The sequence below is a fragment of the Syngnathus leptorhynchus genome, chromosome 14 (assembly GCF_054491065.1).
Source record: "Syngnathus leptorhynchus isolate UIUO chromosome 14, UIUO_Slep, whole genome shotgun sequence".
Lineage (NCBI taxonomy): Eukaryota > Metazoa > Chordata > Actinopteri > Syngnathiformes > Syngnathidae > Syngnathus > Syngnathus leptorhynchus.
Genome location: NC_141208.1, coordinates 5415548 through 5430386, shown reverse-complemented (window position 1 = coordinate 5430386; position 14839 = coordinate 5415548). Strand labels below are relative to the sequence as shown.

Below are 14839 nucleotides of genomic sequence, written 5' to 3'. Positions count from 1 at the left end.
AGAACTTCTGGACCTGGACCATATGACTTATTCAGGAGGACGGATTTCATCCTCTTGGTCTTCTTTCCATATTTCAAAATCTATATTTGAACAATGACTACTAATAATTACAATTAAACCTTTAGGGAAAATAATATTTCCTCCCAGAAAAAGCCACCAAATCGCTGTCTCTGAAAGAGGTCAATATGCTGAAACACATTTGGGTCTTCCATGAATTAAATAAAATGTCAGCAGTAACGATGCAACACTTGCAACGCACACGCTTAATTATTGACAGATGCTCTCCATGTTACCTTCTCCTACCGAGAGATCCGCAACAGCTGCCTCTCACCTGTCAACAAACATGGAGCCAGACAACTTCCAAGTTCTGTTTAAGTGCAAACGACACACACACACAGTAATGGGGTGGAATTTGGCAGCAATTTTCCCCACTTGGGATCAGAGCGAGCGAATTGTCGACAGCTAATTTGAATCAGACATGTCCCCAAACTGTTTTTATGCTGACGTCAAAACATGACTTTTCTTTTTTTTCCTGGCACATTAGTGCAAAATAGTTACATTGAGCTTTATTAGGGAAAGGTAATATTACAGTGCTTAAAGTTTTGTCCAATCTTGTTTCCTAATTGAATGATCATAATATTTCCATCTCACAATGGAAACGAATTAGGATGATTTTGAAATGAGGCCTTTGTAGGGTAATGAAACAACGCCATAGAAATCCGTGACAACGCTCGTTAAAAAGGCATTTGGTGCTCCACGGGAATGGCTTTTTTAATGTCCATTTAACAATATATCCGCCAGCGTGCTGAGAGTTCAGAGCTCTGGCTGCGCTTTTATTCTACCGTGCATGGAATATACCGCTTATAAAAACCCGCACCGGAAACAAACTCCTAAATAAATGTTGTCATTCCTGATATACGAGCCGACGATGACGAATACGTTGGCCCTTAAGAGTCGCATTTGTCTCAGCGCAATATGAAACGCTCCATCGCATATACACAGCCGAACATTTTCACCAAGCGGTGTCATTTACCGGCCACAAACACATAACGGGAGCACGCTTACAGTAAAATAAAAGATACGGGGTGTCATCGTCGATGATGTCTGACTACTGTTATTGCTCTAGCTTCAAAAGTATCTTGATACGATATGATAAAAGTATGCATCCACATGATGAATTATGCATGGGAACAACTTTTTGATCCGTCCTTTTTGATCTCACCGCTATTTGTCGATTATGCCTGCTAGCTTATTTTCGATGGGGCGCTGGCGTCAAAAAAAGCGAGAAAACAAACATTTGCATATTTTTCGGAATTAGTTCTTGTCTCGACAAATGTAGAAACTTGACACGATGAAGTGAGAGTTGCTTGTTTGCACTGTTTTGTATTCAGAGAAGATTTGGGAAGTAGAAACAAGACAAACAAAACATCACCTCAGGAATGAAGTACACTCGAGAGGAAAAACATGCTTTTGTTTGCCAACTGGGGTAGCGGATAAAAAAATAAAACCTTGAAACTGTTGTGCAGTGGCGACTACTTTGTACTGACTGCCAAGATGATTTTGAGATAGCAGCCCAATAGGTCAAATCCAAGAAGTATTCCCCACAGAAAACATAACCACAATCTTTGCTAGCTCACCTCATCAATTCAACACAACTTGATTCCGAACCATCGATGATTTGGTGCAGTGACAGTTTCATCTTTGCCAATTTTGGTGCCACATCATTTTAGTTGCAGCTATGGCCGGAGGACAGCGCATCTGTTCCGGCGTCTTACGGCCCACGTCCAGCCCGTCTGCACCAGTTGATGGGAGAGGCAAGTTGAGCCCCGTGAATTCATCTGCGGGCTGGAGACATTTCACATGGCTTTAAATGTACTTAGCTAACTGAGCTAACCGTGCGGCAAAGAGCTGCTTTGTGGAAGATATGCGATTTAACACTCTGCCTACCTCAGAAAAGCCAGCGACTTGGTTAAAAAAAAAAAAGAAAAGTCTGACCTAAATAGAACACGGCCGAGATGCCGTATTCTGTATTCCTCTCAAGATTTCAGTGTGGAAAATGGGAAATATTCCCAATAGGCTTATTGTGAAACAGGCGAGAAAACTCTGCTAATCTGGCCCAGGGCAAGACTTTGTCAATCTTTCATATCCTCAAGGGTCAATTTGCAGCAAGCACATATTTATGATTCGAATTTTATTCAAAAGTACAATAGCAGCAGGAACATTTAAGTTGACAAATATGATGATGTCACACTGCTGGCAGCGGAACAATCCAATGGTCACATATTAATTAATGTCGGGAAAAAAAAGGGAAAGAAAGGGATTTTTTTTTTTTTAAATGCAGACAGCTGAGATCTCACAACTGGCGATGGCTTCATCAACAAATAAATTAAAGCAACTTGTCCTGATTTTCAGGATGGTTAGGAGACCACAAACGAACAAATGACAAAGCAGCTTTGAAGGCAACAGGTGGCGGAGGCAAAAGCGCTTCCAATACGAGCTGGAAGTCACCCAACGGGAAGCCAACAAATTGTCCAACACGGCCTTCAGCTTGTGATCTCTGAGGAGCAGGAAAAATTCCAGGATATTTGAACTGGAGTGGATATCGAGGGATTCGAGATAGCTTAATAAGGTGTCGTGAGAGTTGGGGCCACTTTTCCAAAATAATGATGTTCATAAATGGCTGGTAGCTGGAGGCCTAGCACGGTTCATCGCTGGCAGAAGAATGTGGATATTTGTCACATGTATCTTTAAGATCCTTTGACACAATTTATAGGAAGTAATTTGTGAAAATTCAAATGAATAACTCCACATAAGAAGGCCAGCACTGAAATTCACCCCCAGACGCTCCCAACTGTAAAGCAGCCAAGCTAATCACTCGCCCACATTGCTGCTTTAGCCAAATGAAAGACATTCAATTGGCCGATGTTCTTGTTTCCTTCAATCACGCCATAAACTAGCATTCCATTCTATTCCCCAAAACTCAAAAGCACAATCTGTGGGGACATTATATTTTATTTGAACAATCACAGCATGCAGACTGATTTTTTTTTTTCCTTCGGACCGACATTCCCGTATCTCTTTTTTTTGGAGATCTTCCCACATGAGTATAAATAGATTCTAATTAGCAGTTGCAGCCATTTGTTCATCAAGTTTGGAAGAACACTCCAAAAACATTTTATACTGAACATGAAAGATTGAGTGAAAGTTAGAAGAACAGGAATGGCTCATCACCAAAGGGTGCACATGGCTGTCGGGAAATAGTTACGACTGTACCACAATCTGCCGCTTGCATGTTTGATAGCATTTAAGCAAAGTCCACAACCCTTTGAGTAATGTGGTCGAAGCCTCCGCACCCTGATCATCATGGTGAAAAAAAGCCAGCCTTGCCATTGGCCCAGCAGTATAAGAGGCGGGGTCATGACCAACGTAGCCTGATATCATATACTCACATCTCACCCGGTTGAATCCTTCCACAATTTTTATGACGATGAAGTAAATTCACCTTTAACTTAAGCCTCGGGCGTTTTGTAGCTACGCCAAAGTCATTCCACGTTAAGCTCAAAAGGTTTCCTTGTCAGAGGGGAGTTTATGTTGCAAATGTACCTGAAATATTGAATCATTTTATCTCTGACAAAATTAAAGATTAGGACAGTCTCTGCCTATCCAGAAGGCTTTTGAGGTTTGTCTCTTTCGGATTTTCAGCACTCACACAAAGCCTTGTATTTTAGAGCGTATTGTCATGAAGTGCGGAAAATAATTAACTTCAGTCTAGGGAATTATCATGTACGGGATTCATACACTGCGTATTGTCATGCACACAAAGCGCAGCTGCCAGTGTCTGGTTTCATGTTTCAAAAGGAATACGAGCCATGGGCTCACCTGCCAGCTGTCTGCCCGGGTTTTTTTTTTTCTTTCCTTGAACAATCTGAATTGCTTGGCCTTGGTGCAGACTAAAGGGAGATTTTGACAAATAAAAGGTAAAATTGAGGTGTTTTTTTCTTCCAGCCTAAAACTCAATTTACAGTGAAACTTTCAAAGTCAAACGTCCCAAAAGTAGGAGGTCAACCAATGATTTCTGAAAATATGACTCAAAGCTGCAGAAAACCAAATTGTTATCTACAGGGTGTTTTTTATTTTATTTTTTTAGTTAATTTGATTAGCTGAGTTTTTATTTTATGTGGACTTTGTTTTTTTAGTAATCGAGTTTTCTTTCTGTAGTTTTAAGAATGGATTGCTCGGATGTATTTAACATTTATATTTTTTACTTTTCTTACTTTGCTTTAGTTTGTATTAGTTTTAGTATTAGTTATACACTCTCACACACGCACGCACGCCAGTGACGTTCAGACCAGAGGCAAGTATAGCAAATCAGCTGTTAGGTACTTTTGCTCCCACTTGCTGATGCAGGGCTAACAATGTGTAGATTACAAATGAGACCGTTTTATCTTTCAGTCACACAATGACTTGAAAAAAAGGATTCTCAATGCTAATAGCCAGAGGGCATCAATTAAGTGCAGCAATGTGAAGCCTTTATCTCATCAGCGTGAAATGAATTAAATCCTCCTTTTGCTGAAGTGGCAAAGAGATATTTGAACTCAAACTGTCTGCTAATTGTTATGTAAGCTTCTTTGTGGAGGAGAAAGTATTTCTTTCTCGAAACTGAACTATTACCTATTTGCTTATGTTCATTTAAAAAAAATACACCACAGTGTGCAGTCTATCAATTTAAACAATCATAAATAATCAACCTGTGTGATAATTACAATGGTTTGATTTGTGAGCTGTTAGTAGGCCACACACAATGAGACCAGAAAAAACCTGCTTGTCATTATTTTTCATCTCGGAATCTAAAAATCGGTTGTTACAAATGGGTATGTACCCCGTTTAAATCCGAAGGTTGCATCCTGATGGGAGGTAGCCTGACTCCGTGCATCTGCTGAGCAACATGGTTACCTCATCAGCTCTTTTGGCCTTGGAGGGAGAAGAGCAAAACTGGTCAGACAACGCTACCTAGTGGAGATATAGAGAACTCGGTTCTGCTGTCACAAGAACCTCGGGGCCAGTGGACTTGCATTGAAATATTTTTGTTTGGATTACATTTCCAAAAATATGCAGAGTTGTTTTTTCTTGTTTAGACTCGAACAGTCCATGTGAATGTGAGTGCTTGTCTATATTTGTCCTTTGATTGACTGGCAACCAGTTCATAAAATCTACCAATATTAAAGATATCAGCAAGTCACTGGACGTTTTATCATATCACATCCGTATGACTTGGATTAAATGTTTTTCTTTGCCACAAAGAAAGCATACTCGTGGTAACTACATTGCTATGTCATTTAACAGTTTATTGTTTGTTTTCCAAATAATTCCAAATACATTTCAGCGTCGCTGTTATAGTCATAGTGTCCAACAGGGAGCGCTCGCGATCCGAGGAAGAGGTGCCAATATTTCGCCTTCCATTTAAAGGAATAAAGCCCCCCCCCCCCCATACAACACACCAATTTAGCGTATTCCGATTTAAAAATCTGGTTCCAACTGTTTGAAACGACCAGGGAACATTGTAACACTGTGACACAACACCCTATGCAATTTGCATTTTATGTATATTCACTAGAAGTCGAACCCCGAGGGCCTTTCCGTAATTTAACCCCTGCGTTACAACCCGTGTGCTTGTTTGTTAGTCACTTCTGCAAAACACACAACACAATTGGAAAATGAGGTAGGCATTGTAGGGTTCTTAAAAGGAGAAGAGGAAGAAAGACATCGCGAGCGCAGCTCACAGTGACTATCCGGCAGGTTTGTGCGTGTGTCGTGAACCTTACGGGTGAGCCCGGAACCACTACTTCTCGCCTTAAACTCCACCAGTCCTGGCCCATTAAACTGTACCCGAGAGAGTTGTTAATAACTGTTGTGTGTCAATGAAGCCGTTGGTGGGGAATAGAAATCGGTCGTTGTGATCATTTGCATTACGCACTGTCCTCGACGCGCTCCCTTCCATCTGGTCTACCTTCCGAGCGCCATATTTTCCGCCCTGCCCGCCATTATTTTATTTACTAAATGCCTATATCCCTCCGCCGGGTCAGGGAGTATTTTGAAGAAATTGGTATCAGGTTTTGAGAGATGTTTTTGTTTCAGTTGTACCATTGATGTTGTTTCGAAATCGCTACGTCCACGACATAGCTATTTCTCCCCGTTCGCGTCAACGCGGAAATAATTTTACGCGCGGTGTTAGTTGGGTCTACTTTTTGAGCAGCCAAGCGGGGGCCGTGCTTCGGTGCCACTTATCATTAGCCATGGCCACAGTTCCAGGCTGGACCGAGGCGCAAGCATCAACTTAATTTTACGAAATTTCATCACCGATTCACAGTTTTTCCTCACGGGAGCCGACGCGGAGGTCCCATCGAGCTCATGTTTATTCGTGCATGTGTGGCGAGGCGCTTGTTACTGCGTGGCAGGGTGGCTGCGAGCGTCTTGTAACTGGCCGCTGGGTCCCGCAGCTTGTCGCAGCTGAAGAAAATAGAACCAGTTGCCGAGCGAGCCGTCGGCGACCCCCCTCCGAGCCGTCGCCTGGCGCCTCGCTGTGGATTCGAACGCCGTCATGGAGCCTTGACCGGGATTTTTTTGGGGGGCTTTTTTACGAAGGTGAATGCGAGACATTTCTGGCAGCAGACTTGGGTGGCTAACAGCAAGTAGCTACATAACCCCAACTCGTGCGACGACAGCTGTCATTGGAGAAAGGAAAGTGATCCCCCCGCTCCACTCCTCCCAAATGCGTGTACCAGGGAAGCGCTTTTTCTGACGGATTTCAAGCAGCGCTCCTACCATCAAATGGGCAAAGTTGGGAATAACCTTGCGGCGCCGGAATAGAACGATACGCGCAATGCATTTTGAGAGCTGCGCTTCATCGGAGAGAAGCTAGCTAGCTTGATTAACTCGCTAGCTAGCTAGCTAGTTGAGCAAACCTTGACGTTTCATCCCCTCCAGCCATTCTGGACATGAAGAGGATGATTCACTATTCGTAGGGGCTGGAAGGTATGGCAAATTGGCATTTTCTTAAATTTTGTAATTTATTGTTTGTGGAAGCTTGGACCTCCATCTCCTGATGTCAATGGGGGGTGAAGGTGTGCGCGTGTGTGTGTGTGTGTGGGGGGGGGGGTATCGCCTCCATGACTCGGACTATTCAACGAAACATTCTGTCGAACGAATGTATCACGATCGCTGTATTTAAATGGGAGTTGGGGGTAACACAATCGAAACATTCACACACTAACGGTGCTCGTTTTATCTGTGTGCAACGGGAGAGCTAAAGCCAGGCCATTATGTAAGCATCCTCCCCACTTGTGTGGCATTGTAGTTCACCAACACACTTGCGTTGCATTCAATAGACCTAGCCTTTGTGCGTGCTTGCGTATGTGCGTGTGTGTGTGTGTGTGTGTGTGTTGGGCACATATGCTCATCGCCGCCTGGGAAGTTGGCTCACCGACTAGTTATCATTATCATCATCGACTGATGTAATGTAGGTTTTGGTGAAAATGCTGCACAAGTGACGACTTCATCTTTCATTTGAAATTGTAGCAAGCACTTACACAGAAAAGTGAACTTGTTTACTCAGTGCAACACTTCTAAACTCCTGCCAGAACCAAGTGAAATAAGTACATTGAGTCTCATTGCCATGCATTTAGTTGATTTTCTTTCTGTTATACAGTAGTTCAATGCAACAGGCTTGCAGCTATCGTGTGTGTGTCTGTGTGTGTGTTTGTAAGTGTTTTGTACCCAAGCTGGAGTTAACAAAAGCTCACGTTTGCATGTGTACACTGGAGCCCATGGCGGTAGTCGTGACTACCCTGTGGGTTCACCTCAGATGCTCCCACGTTGGGTGTGATAGTCGTCCGATGAGCTGAGCCAAGATCCAACGGGTTGTTCGCGATTGTCAGTTGTCGTATTTGGCCAGGTCGCTTGGTGTGCGATTGTGCTTTGCAACTTTAACGATGGTCAAAAGAAAAGTTTCTCCCAGTGATTCTCTTGGTTTCAGCATAGCCCAGATACTCTTTTGTATAGCAGTCATGTCCTTCTAATGACTTGTATGTCTTGTGTTATTGGACCACCATCTGTCTAAAGAGCCCGTAGGCATAATGAGAGCAATCAGACACAAGCGAAAATGAAATGAGATAGTCAAATGGTGTCAGCTCCCCTTCAAGATTTGACGTCTTGACAAGTGTTTGTGCCAAAAAGTGTTTGGAAAAAGAAAATGCTGCCATGTGATTTGCTTACATTCGACTCCACCGATTTCAGCCAAGGCCAAATGAGCCCAATCAGGATAAAGATCTTCGCAAATACCTCCCCTTTGCTTTTCCCATCCCCGAATTTAGTCATTGAGTCTGGTACTGAAGAATGAACACATTAGGATGATGCATCGGAATTCAAAGGGTTCTTCCCTGGCCAAAGATCCATCCCTCCACAAAGCTTAACCAAAATCAGTTGAGTAGCTTTTGCATGAATGCATTGTATACAGAAAAGGCAAACCGGATTATGAAAACCTCTTTGCTTATACAAAATATGACATTTTCATGCATCGTAATTCATCCCAAATCCGCCCTTGACTATTTGGATGTCACCGCTTACGTCAACCAGATGAGTGAATAGTACATTTTTTTGGGCGAAACATTTGCAGTGTCAGCGCCAAAGCAAATCCCTTTAAAATGGACTTTGCCAATTAAAAGCAAAGGAAGTAAAAAAAAAAAAGCCTACTGATGGGAATGCCTCAGGAAATGTGCCACCGTGATAGCGTCTTTGTTTGTTTGTGTCAGAATGTCATCAGAGGAACCGACTGTGGAGCCCTCTGACCAGGGCTGCTCACCTCCCACCAGCCTTGCAGGGGCAGAGAGTCCGGCTCATGCCGACCAGCGAGCACGTGGCAGGCCACGCAAGGATGCCGCCGACTGCCCAGCCCAGGCGCAACTCTCGGCCTCCTCTGAGAACCGAAAGAAGTACGTTTTTGCTTTTATGTCAAGACGTCCTTTTTATTGTTTAATGCGTTGGTGAGCGGCTATTTTTTTTTAAATTAGAGGTTGCCTCTTTGAGCCTTCGTGTGTTTTTCACAATAAAACAACTTTAGTGATTTTTAGGAAACTTTGTGGAGGGGTGGAGAAATTTAGACTTAATCAACCATAACGCAACCCTGGAAAATGAGGAACATAAATATCCTTTGACACCATGGTGTTCATTAGTGTGCCACGATACATCTTTCCCGATTGCTTCTATTCACATCAGGGGCGAGGAACACGTTTAACTGCAATATTTGTTGCTAATTTCTGCTAGCCTATCTATGGTGTTTCATATTATATGCTAGCATTAAGATAGCAGACTCCGGAGAATTTATTTCTGTGAAGTCAAGTGTGAAACATGATGATCTTGGGGTGCACCAAATAAGTGAAGGCACTTGATGAACTGGCAAGTCAGGTTGTGACTTGATGCGTTAGTTTACAACCTCCTTTTAATCCTGGCAGATTATAAAACTGCATTTGGGAATGTGGGCCTTTTTTTTCTAGCGTTTTCACTTTTGGGGTGCAGGCTATCGCGGAGTATTGGCTTGTCTCTGTGAACAAATTGAAGAAGTGATCAAATATCTATTTTGATCAAAGACTCATCACTGTGTTGATTATTGGCAATTTGGATGCTTCCACTTTGCCTACAGCACGATCACCGCTACGAAGTTTGCGGAGCTCTAAACAAGGAAGGCAGCATCGTTGGCTGTCTTACATTGTGTTCAGTTTTGAGTCTACCGCAACGGTGTTGTACCAGGTTCTGGTCCTACTCGTGGTCCGTTGATTCTGTTTTCTTCTGTCACTCTTTGACTTGTTGATTGAAATGCTCTTTAGTGGTGCGGATGTCAAATGTTTCCAATGAGGTTTTGCTGCCCAACCTCGATCAAGAGGAGGCAAAACCGCCCGAGACCTGCATGCAAGCGGTCTGTTTTAACAGGAGGTGACGTGCAAGAGCAGGCAGCTGACTGTCGCTCATGACGCAACCACATATTGAGTCATGGAAAACGCTCTTCCTTCGATGAACAGCCTATATTGATAATTAGTTGCGCAAGAAGCATTAAACATTGCCGGTCAATTTCAACATCAAAGTGCCGTGCAATGAAGTCTCCCATTTATGGCAAGTTCAGAATTCATTTCCCTAGTCTGCGAAAATGTATACTTTTGATAAGGAACATTAAAGTGGCTGGGGATTCACCTTTGACTAGTCGCCAGCCATTTGCAAGTGGATGAACCTAAGAAATATGTTTTTGAATTGGGGGAGGACGAAGGACAACCCTCACACGAACATGGGAAACGCACTGCACACATCTAGCCTAAGCAAATATTAAAACACGGATACACTCTTTTGCCCACGTTCCATCTGCTTGCCAGTCCATTCCAATGCCATGCAAGATCCCTGTCATGTTTTCCAGGCAGCACACTGTTAGCTGGGACTACTTACCACAGCATTATTTTCACCTTTTTTTTTTTTTTCCCTCCCTTGCTGTGGTGGGACTGGGGTGGGGAGGGGGAGGAGGAGGAGGAGGAGGGGGTGCATAGATGAAAAGTCTTTCTGCATGGCAAAATTTCTGCATGGCTCTCTGGGTTGTGCTGAAAATTTCTTTTTCGTGGGGAATAATACATAGGAACATGAGGCTGTGAATGAAAATGTTGCATTTTCTGTTGCAGTTGTACACACAAGTCTAGTATTTAATCATGTCTGACTTCTTGTGTGTTTTTTTTTTTTAACGAAACATTTGAGGTCACTTAGTAAAGCTCGATTCAACATGCAGTTGCAATTGCACGACTGAAAGGTGATGCTGATAATGGGCGAGTCGACTCAACAGGGATGGTGTCGCTGATATTTTTTGCAGTACAGTAACTCTAATGAAGAAAAAAAAAATCACTGGGGGAATGAATGCCTTGCAATCTATATTCTCCAACAATGAATAGCTTTTACAATAACCGGACACACCACAGCAGCCGGTTGTGCACGGTGAGAATTTGCCGCGTTTGCAAATAATCCCAGTTCTCTTCGTGGCCAGTAGACAAATTCCCCGGTATCCTTCCGCTACCATAACGTTTAATTGGCACCCTTCGTTCTTGTCCCCGGTGGGTAGTTGCGTAGAACTTTATACTACCAATATTTGAGTGTCATATTTCTATATGGCTTCAAATGCCAATAAAGCTTTTCTTTAGTTCAGCTGTGGACACATTTTTGATGGCTGGCTATCTAGTACTCATTTAAGATGTGCTTGCAGGTAAGTGTAAATTAAGATGGCAAGGTTTGGCTTGATCATACTTTTGGGTTGTTACTTATCTTGACATGGAAGTGATTTTAAGGGAGGAGGCCATTTGGATTCCAGCCACTGATTTGTGTGCATGTGTGTTTTCCTCTTCTCTCTCTGGTGACATCAAAATGATGCCAGCCCACTTCCTGCCATCTCCTCTGAGCGTCTGCATCCTTCCAAGCACCCATGAGACAAAAACTTCTCTCATTTGGGCGGTGTTTGCCTTTCTCGTGTAGCATGTTAACAGTCGTATGCGCTCCACGTGCCCGCCTCCGAGATGATGTCAGCGCAGCCCCTCAGTCGACCCACCGACTCGAGGAAGCTGACAAAGGCTCCGTACTATTTAAGTCGTGTGCGCGCGTGAGCATGCAATTTGTATGAGCCGGCCGGCAGTCGGACGGTTGCAAGTGTTGACGTGTGAAGTGCTGACATGGCTTTTTTTTTTTTTTTTTTCCGTGCGTTTTTATCATCTTGCTTCTGGGACAATCTCCCGTAGTGGGGCGACACACAAAGGGGTTATTCCGCTTCTTTTTGTTCTCAACTTCATTTATTGTATTTTTTACACATACTAAAATACGGTGCTAATTATCACAAGTGCATATTTTTGTAGACACACAGGGAATGGTTTTTTTTTGTGTGTTTTTTTTTTTTTTAGCAAGCAGTTTGACAAGATTTGAACGACAGTAAATTTGAATTGTTTAGTGTACATAAAGGGTTCTCGGTTTACGAAGTTCCTGGCATACGCCGTTTGGTGGTTACGGCGTGCAGTGGACTCGTATGCGTAAAATACCTGTCGATGCTTGGTATCGGGTGTGTTCTTTTGAACGGCAGATTGAAAATCATATGCGATATATATTTTTTTAATCTGTATTTCCTCCCTAATGGCAATACGAGGCTATCTTTCCAGCCCAATGATAGCCTGTGGCTACATCAAATTTCCATTGCCTGCATTTATTTGCTTTTGCCTCTTTCTTGCCTCAGGGGCCGCACCAGAGGTAGGGCTATCATGGACGAGGAAGACAGTATGGATGGAACAGAGATAACAGAGTCCATTGGCCCTCAGGACACAGGTAAGAGCGCACTGAAACGGTCGGTCATTCAGTGGAGGCTGCATGAGAGCTTTTTCATGCTACCTTGGCCTTCCTCTTCAGGGGTATTAAGGAAAAGCTTGGGCTTGAGCGGCGGTGGCTTTTGAGTCCCCCTCGCCTCACTCTTTCGTGAGGAGCAGTGGGAAAGAGCCCAAGGCTAATGCCCCATAAAAGCTTTTTAAAATCCCATCAGTCTCTCCAGACACTTTTTTTTTTAATGAGTGTAGTGTACATCAAGTCATGTGATGCTGGCTTTGAGTTCCCATTCATTTTCATGCTTGATACCATGGCGAGTGGGCATCTCGAATTTTCGTTTATTAGGTCGACCTAGCACCCGTCGCAGACGTATATGATGTACACACGGAAAAACAGGCGCTTGATTTGAAGAAAATTGTGGATTGAATGGAAATCGTGATATCAGTCAGGAAAATTGCTCTTCAGTCTTTTTGTAAAATTGTTCAGCCTTAGTGCGCCGGGCTGTTCCTGTATGACGGCGCCTCTTTTGAGACAGTCTCGTCTGGCCGCTGCTTGAAAGTGGCTCTCAATCCTCCTTCTCCCAGCCGAGCTGACGGATAAACTTTGTGATTATGTAAATGAGCAACACTGTTGCATAACAGCGGGACGCAAGGTAGAGAAAGGTTCGCCCAGAGACACTTTATTTTTTATTTTATTTTTTTTTTAGAAATGGCCGCACAGCTTTTTGTATCATGTGTAATTGACGCTCCGTTAAAAAACAAAAACAAAAAACGACTTCACTCATATCTGGCACACAAAATGACATTTTTCGACAGACTGATCATTCCATTTTTCTTTCACCTTTAGAAACAGAAATCCAAGCAGGGGAGACTCTGGAAGTGGCGAGCAGTGATGCGCCAGAGGAGGACACGCCCTCTCCTCCTCCTCTTCCGGCTCACGGCCCTCCACCCGAGACTCTTACAGCGCCGTCTGTCCCAGCAGCAAGTAGAGGAGTCCAAAGCAGGTCAGCAACAACAAAGCCCTCCACTGTGAATTTCCTTCCGTGCGAACTTACCCGTGCGCTTGCATATAATGAAACTCAGTCATCGGCTGACTGGTAGCTTTTCCTCCTCGTCGGTCTTGGAGGTTGTTATCAGTATTTGGCGTTCATGCTATCAATGTTAGTGACGGAAGGCAAAAACAACTGTGGCTCCCGGAAAACGTATTAACAAGGTCATCTTTTTGAGCACAAATGTAAAAAAAGGGTTTGAAATGATAGCTAGCTAAAACTTCCATTCACTTAACTGCACTCGCTAATATGAGCATGCGCAAGAAGGGCACCGTAAGAATGGGCACAAGTCGTCCGTAGCCGTGGCTGCTACGTGGCTAGCATGACTTATTCATGTGCCGTCAGCCTTGCTTTGTCTCGAAAGCTGTCGATCCCTTCTTTTGAACTTGCGTCGCTAAGCAGAGGCTAATCATCCAGCCGAGGAAACCGAGGCTGCCGGCTGCCCCTGAACGACAATGCGAGGCGGCGTGTGCACCCGCGTGTGCATGGCAACGCCCCTCGCTCACGTGTTCCGTCTCTATTGTGGAAGATGCTGTTGTCGTCTATCTATCTCACGTCATGTATCCACCGTTTTCTCCTTTTCAGTGAGCATCTTTGTGCCTTCTGTTACTGCGGGACTCGTAGCCTGTTGGGTCAGGGGGAACTGCGATCGTTCAGCGCCACGCTGCCCGTCGACGATCTCCTCAGATGCAAAGACGGGGAGGACTCCGTGAACAAGGGCGTTAACGGCGCCGGGTCGGCTGAGCCGCACGCGGCTGGCGAGACCACCTCAGGACAGCAGAAACTTCCCAAGTAAGAGATCGTCTTTGCCTCATTTGGAACTCGGTGGGCTTAGTTCCGTGTTCCCGGCGGGAGCCGTAATGCGCTCTGCCAGCTTGCCAAACCAACAGTTGATTGGCTCGTGTTGCCATGTGATTGGTCAAGGCCAGCCCTCGCCTGTCACATGACCTCAGGGGAGGGTGCGCAGCGCATGGGGGGGGGAACAATCGCAATTGATTTGTCAGTGAGGTGCGTGAGAGAGGAAAATGTTACGTTCGCGTCCTAATCAGAGGTGAAGTCTGCAAATGTGAAGCCGTTTCTTGAGCCTCAACAGCAAGCGTCTTTGTGTCCATGCCAGATGGCAAGATGGCTCTTTTCTCTTCCTCCTGCCCCTCCCACTCATGCACTCTATCCATTTGTTATCTTTTTTTATTTTGTTGAAAGATGCACATCCTCCTGTGGTCTTCACCCACCCAAAATACTAAAACTTCAAACCTTTGTGTCCAGCGGGTCTGAAAAGAGCGAGGGCGATCCAGACCCGGCAAGTCGGTTTTGGGATGAGCTCTCTCATGTCGGCCTTCCACAAGATCTCAACGTCCGGTCTCTCTTTGAGTCAGGTAGGAGTCGACGTTAGTCTTCAGTTATTTTCTTACC

The 14839-nt window shown here is 44.3% G+C and overlaps 1 protein-coding gene across 6 annotated transcripts in view; it reads left to right on the top strand.

Moving 5' to 3' along the window:
• The first annotated feature begins 5889 nt into the window (after positions 1–5889).
• kmt2cb (lysine (K)-specific methyltransferase 2Cb) overlaps positions 5890–14839 on the top strand; it is a 37549-nt gene continuing 28599 nt past the window's right edge. For 4 of the 6 annotated variants that reach the window (XM_085929350.1, XM_085929349.1, XM_085929348.1 and 1 more), the window contains exons 1-6: positions 5890–7032; positions 8808–8987; positions 12296–12384; positions 13225–13381; positions 14012–14218; positions 14693–14802. In XM_085929350.1, the coding sequence (XP_085785476.1) occupies positions 8809–8987; positions 12296–12384; positions 13225–13381; positions 14012–14218; positions 14693–14802 (742 nt within the window). In that variant the 5' untranslated portion in view covers positions 5890–7032; position 8808. Of the gene's footprint in view, positions 7033–7176; positions 8478–8807; positions 8988–12295; positions 12385–13224; positions 13382–14011; positions 14219–14692; positions 14803–14839 lie in introns of those variants that run through there. The other 2 variants (XM_085929347.1, XM_085929352.1) reach the window with 2 other exon arrangements.